The sequence below is a fragment of the Mobula birostris genome, chromosome 1 (genome assembly GCF_030028105.1).
Source record: "Mobula birostris isolate sMobBir1 chromosome 1, sMobBir1.hap1, whole genome shotgun sequence".
Classification (NCBI taxonomy): Eukaryota; Metazoa; Chordata; class Chondrichthyes; order Myliobatiformes; family Myliobatidae; genus Mobula; species Mobula birostris.
Window position 1 is genome coordinate 14,553,523 of NC_092370.1, and position 4,689 is coordinate 14,558,211.

General features: G+C 47.5%; 1 protein-coding gene across 1 annotated transcript; it reads right to left on the reverse strand.

Annotated features, from left to right (window-relative positions):
* Positions 1 to 595: 595 nt before the first annotated feature.
* On the reverse strand, positions 596 to 4,273 carry aard (alanine and arginine rich domain containing protein). Its single transcript, XM_072248295.1, has 2 exons — positions 4,050 to 4,273; positions 596 to 2,654 (listed from the first exon to the last, which is right to left on the reverse strand). The coding sequence occupies exons 1-2, from the start codon at positions 4,254 to 4,256 to the stop codon at positions 2,463 to 2,465; spliced, it is 399 nt and encodes a 132-aa protein (XP_072104396.1). The 5' UTR covers positions 4,257 to 4,273; the 3' UTR covers positions 596 to 2,462.
* Between the last annotated feature and the right edge of the window lie 416 nt (positions 4,274 to 4,689).

Below are 4,689 nucleotides of genomic sequence, written 5' to 3' on the forward strand. Positions count from 1 at the left end.
GCCCGCTGAGTTTCTCCCACATTTTGTGTGTGTTGCACAACAAAGATCAATATTGTTTCCCAGTGATGTGGTATAGGCTTTTATGCCAGTTTGGAAATGCAGTCTGTTGGATGTATGACACAAAAAGAGATGACACTGTAAACTGTGTGGATAAAATCAGTAAATTCCAAAGAAATATGAATGCAGTAAGCAAAACAGTAACAACTGAATTCCAATAGAGGCAAGAGTGATATTGTAAACTTGAGGAAGCCTGCAGATGCTGGAAATCCAAAGCAACACACACAAAATGCCGGAAGAACTCAGCAAGTCAAGCAACATCGATGGAAATGAATAAACAGTCGACATTTCAGGCCAAGACCCTTCATCAAGACACTTATGTTTGTTCTTCGACATAGATCCTGCATGACCTACTGAGTTTGTCTGATTACATCATTTTCATAAATTCTATTGTATTTCCTTCTTTTTCCCATGAATGCCTGCAAAAAAATGAATCTCAAGGTAGCATCTGTACTTTGAGAATAAATTTATTTCATACATAGGAATATACATAGAATGGAATGCTCTTGCAGATGCTGTTGTCAATGGTTTGGTACAGAAGAGCATGATACCAGCACCAAACGAGCAGCAGAACATAATTTATTTACAGTATATTGCTTAAGTTTTTTGACATAAATTTTCCCTTATTAGCTTCTAACCTCCATAGTGGGAATTGTTTTTCATCCCTCCTGGGAGCACTGCCACAAAAAAGCAGCATCCAGCATCAGAATCTCCCACCACCCAGGCCATACTCTCTTCTCACTGCTGCCATCAGGAAGGAGGTACAGGAGCCTCAAGTCGAACACCACCAGATTTCAGAACAGTTACTACCAGGCTCTTGAACCAGTGTGGATAACTTCACTCACTTCAACATTATTAAGGACCCCCATCACCCAGATCATGCCCTGTTCTCATTGTTACCGTCAGGGAGGAGGTACAGAAGCCTGAAGGCACACACTCAGCGATACAGGAACAGCTTCTTCCCCTCTGCCGTCAGATTTCTGAATGGATATTGAACCTACTTCTCTATTTCTATTTTTTGCACTACTTTTTAACTATATATATATTTAATGTAATTCACTCTTTTCTATTATTATGTATTGCATTGTACTGCTACCGCAAAGACAACAAATTTCACCACTTATGCCGGTGATATTAAACCTAGTTCCGAACAGATTCCACAAACTACGGATTCTCTGAAATTCATGTTCTCAGGATTATTCATATTTGTACAATTTGTCTTCTTTTCTATGCTGGTTATTTGTCAGTCTTGGTTTATGTATCGTTTCTCATGAATGCTATTGTATTTCTTGTAAATGCCTGCAAGAAAATGAATCTCGGGGTTGTATATATGTACCTTTATAATAAATTTGCTTTGATTTTGATTTGGACATTCCTAACTAACTGCTACCTGTCCCTAATTGTCCTAGATTCAAATGGCTTGCTGTTGGATTTGGGAGGGTGACTGGACTCTGACCACATTGAAGTGAGTCTGGAATCACGCAGTGAGCAGGCTGGGCAAACAGAACAAGTTTTCATCCCAATAGTACGAAGTTTTATATCGTCAACATCATCATATTACGTTATGTTCAAATCTTATCCAAATTTACACTGTGGATAACTCAGATCCCTGGGGCATGAGGCCAGGCCGGGATTACTGGTACGGTTCAATGGGCACCGACAAAAGAGGTTGCAATCCAGTAAAGCCTCATTTTTGAAGAGTCGGGTATTCTCTCCCATTTAAGTTGACTTTCTTTTATAAACAATGCATTGAGGCGAAGGACAATAACATCAGATTGTTGCCCAATCCTGGGAGCAAGCGAACTCCTGCCCATCCTGGCGCCATGGACCCTGTAAAGTAGAGCGCCGGCTACATTCAGACCCTAAACCAGAGAAAATCTGCAGGTGCTGGAAATCGGAGCAACACACAATACTGGAGAAACTCAGCAGGCCAGGCAGCATGGATGCTGTCCAGCATTGTGTGTCGCTAACATTCAAACCCTAACCGATTTCCGAAAGAGGTCAGCCCCTCGGCTAGCGATTATAACCGGCGGGAAAAGCCGGGCCAGCCCCGTTACAGGTGTCCAAGCCGACAGGCTCTCGAATGCCCTCAGTCGATGACATGCACCCGCACTCTGCCTGGGAAGGTCAGCGCACGTTTCCGCGCTAACACCCGTGTGCCCTCAGAAGGACAAGATGCAGCGTGGGTTCCGTTTGCAATTCATCTAACTATTACGCCTGTTGCGTGCAGAACGCATTTGAATTCTACAAAAAATAATCCACGGACGATACTTAATTCGACTTGACGTGTTACATTGCAATAACTTTCTCCATAAGTCAAAACTGCACTGCTTTTTTGTTGTGTCCTCATCTTTCTGGCTCGGCGGCTCCAAAACGGGGTGTTAATGTTGGGCGGTGGTCCTATATTAAGTGTACTCCTTTCCAGCAGTGCCGACGGCTGCACCGGCCCGGCTCTGCTTAACGCCCGCGGGTCGCGCTGGCGGGGGCCGGCCGCCCGAGAACGTGCGCAGTTCCTGTTCTCTCCTCAGCTCTTGGATTTCGCTGTTCAACTCCAGTAAGGTTCTGGCCAGCTGCCGGTCCTGGCATCGCATCTCCAACTGCAAAGCAGAGAGGCGAGGCAGAATGTGACGGATCTTTTAACGTTAGAAACATATATGTCACTGTTTCATTTTCCACACAGCAAATCTATAGAATAGTAACTATAATAGGATCAATTAAAGATCAACTAGACACTGATTCTGCCTGACCAGGTTGGAGGAGCAACACCTCATATTCCAAAATGCTGGAGGGACTCAGCAGGTCAGGCAGCATCTGCGGAGATGAATCGATATTTCGCCGAGACCCTTCTCCAGAACTCATGAAGCGTCTCGGCGCGAAACGTTGATTGCTGAGTTCCTCCAGCATTTTGTGGGTGTTGCTTCGTATTTCCAGCATCTGCAGACTTCCTCGTGTTAGTGATTTACACCTCATATTCCGTCTGGGTAGCTTTCAATCTGATGGCATGAACACTGATTTCCCTAACTTGTCTCCCATCCACTACATAATGTACTGGGTGGGCACAGGAGTACATTCAGCCGGAGACTCATTCCACCGAGATGCAACACAGAACGTCATAGGAAGTCATTCCTGCCTGTGGCCATCAAACTTTACAACTCCTCCCTTGGAGGGTCAGACACCCTGAGCCAATAGGCTGGTCCTGGACTTATTTCATAATTTACTGGCATAACTTACATATTACTATTTAACTATTTATGGTTTTATTACTATTTATTATTTATGGTGCAACTGTAACGAAAACCAATTTCCCCCGAGATCAATAAAGTATGACTATGACTTCCGGTAGTCTTCTTTCTTTCTTTCTTTCTCTCTCTCTCTCTCTCTCTCCCCCCCTCCCTCCCTCCCTTCCCACCCCCCTGCCCGTCCACTCTCCTATCAGACTCTTGAGACGATACCTCAGGAAGACAGCATCCGTCGTAAGGACGCTCGCCGCTCGGAACATGTCCTCTTTTATCAGGGAGGAGGTACAGCAGCCTGGGGACACACACTAAAAGTTTTAGCAACAGCTTCTTCCCCTCCACCATCAGATTTCTGAACGGTCCGTGACCACTGCCTCGCTATTTGCTCTCTTTTTGACCTATTTATTTGTAATTTATAATTCTTATTCAATAGTTTTATTTAATATCAGAGAACGTACGCAATAAACAACCTGAAATGAGTTACTGTAACCGGAATTTTTAAAAGTTCTGCTGCCGCAAAACAGCAGATTTCACGACATAAGTCGGTGATAATGAAGCCGATTCTGATCCTGATCAGTCTTGGAACAGCACTGACCCCAAAAGGAGACAATTCTCCCCTCTTCCCACCGATGTTCCTCCCGCAGTTGGGGAGAGTTAATATCTGGCCAAAGCGGGAAGCGTCCCCTCCCGTCACCCACCGCCGGGATCTGCTGGAACACCTGCTGCGGGCGGTCCGAGCGCCCGGCTCTCACTCACCAGCTCGGTCCGGACCCAGCTAATGGCTCCGTCGATCTGCGCTCTGCGGAGCTCCTCGTCCACCCGGGCGTTCCTGCTCAGGCTGCTGGGCTGGGCGAGCTCACACGGAGCCGGGGCTCCCCTGAAGGCGCTGAGCAGCCGGCGCTTGATATCATCCAGCACCCTGCTGGAGACAGTGTCCTCGTACTGGGTGTCGCCGCTGCTCATGGCCGGCAGAGCGGCGGTCCGAGGGCTCCGGCTGCTCGGCACAGCACTTGCCTGGAGCATCGTAACCTCTCCAGGACTTTCCCCCGAGCGCAAAGTCTGCGGCGTCGCTGCTTCTTAACACTTGCGGACTAGTGAGTGGGTGCGAGTGGGGTGGGAGAGGAGTGGTGTGTGGGGGCGAGGGTGGTGGGCTTGTTTCTATCTGACTCTCTCCTGTGGAGAGACGAGTCGAAACCTATTGTGCTCGTCGCCGCCTCGGCGGTGGGCTGTCCTCTTCGGAGAAAGGAGTTGGCAGATTCAGTTGGGAAGGATAGGGGGTGGGGGCAGAATAAAAACGAGTATCCCCCACCCCCCCCAACCACAATCACCTCACCGCCCCAGTGAACATCGCCTGGGGGGAGTGAGTGAGCGAACGAACCTCAGCCAGTCACCGCGC

What these genes read in the sequence shown, in the direction of transcription:
- aard (XM_072248295.1), bottom strand. Translation starts at nt 4,256, where the DNA reads ATGAGCAGCGGCGACACCCAGTACGAGGACACTGTCTCCAGCAGGGTG. An exon ending in GCTGGGTCCGGACCGAGCTG is followed by an intron (nt 2,655 to 4,049) that starts GTGAGTGAGAGC and finishes TCTGCTTTGCAG; the next exon opens with TTGGAGATGCGATGCCAGGA.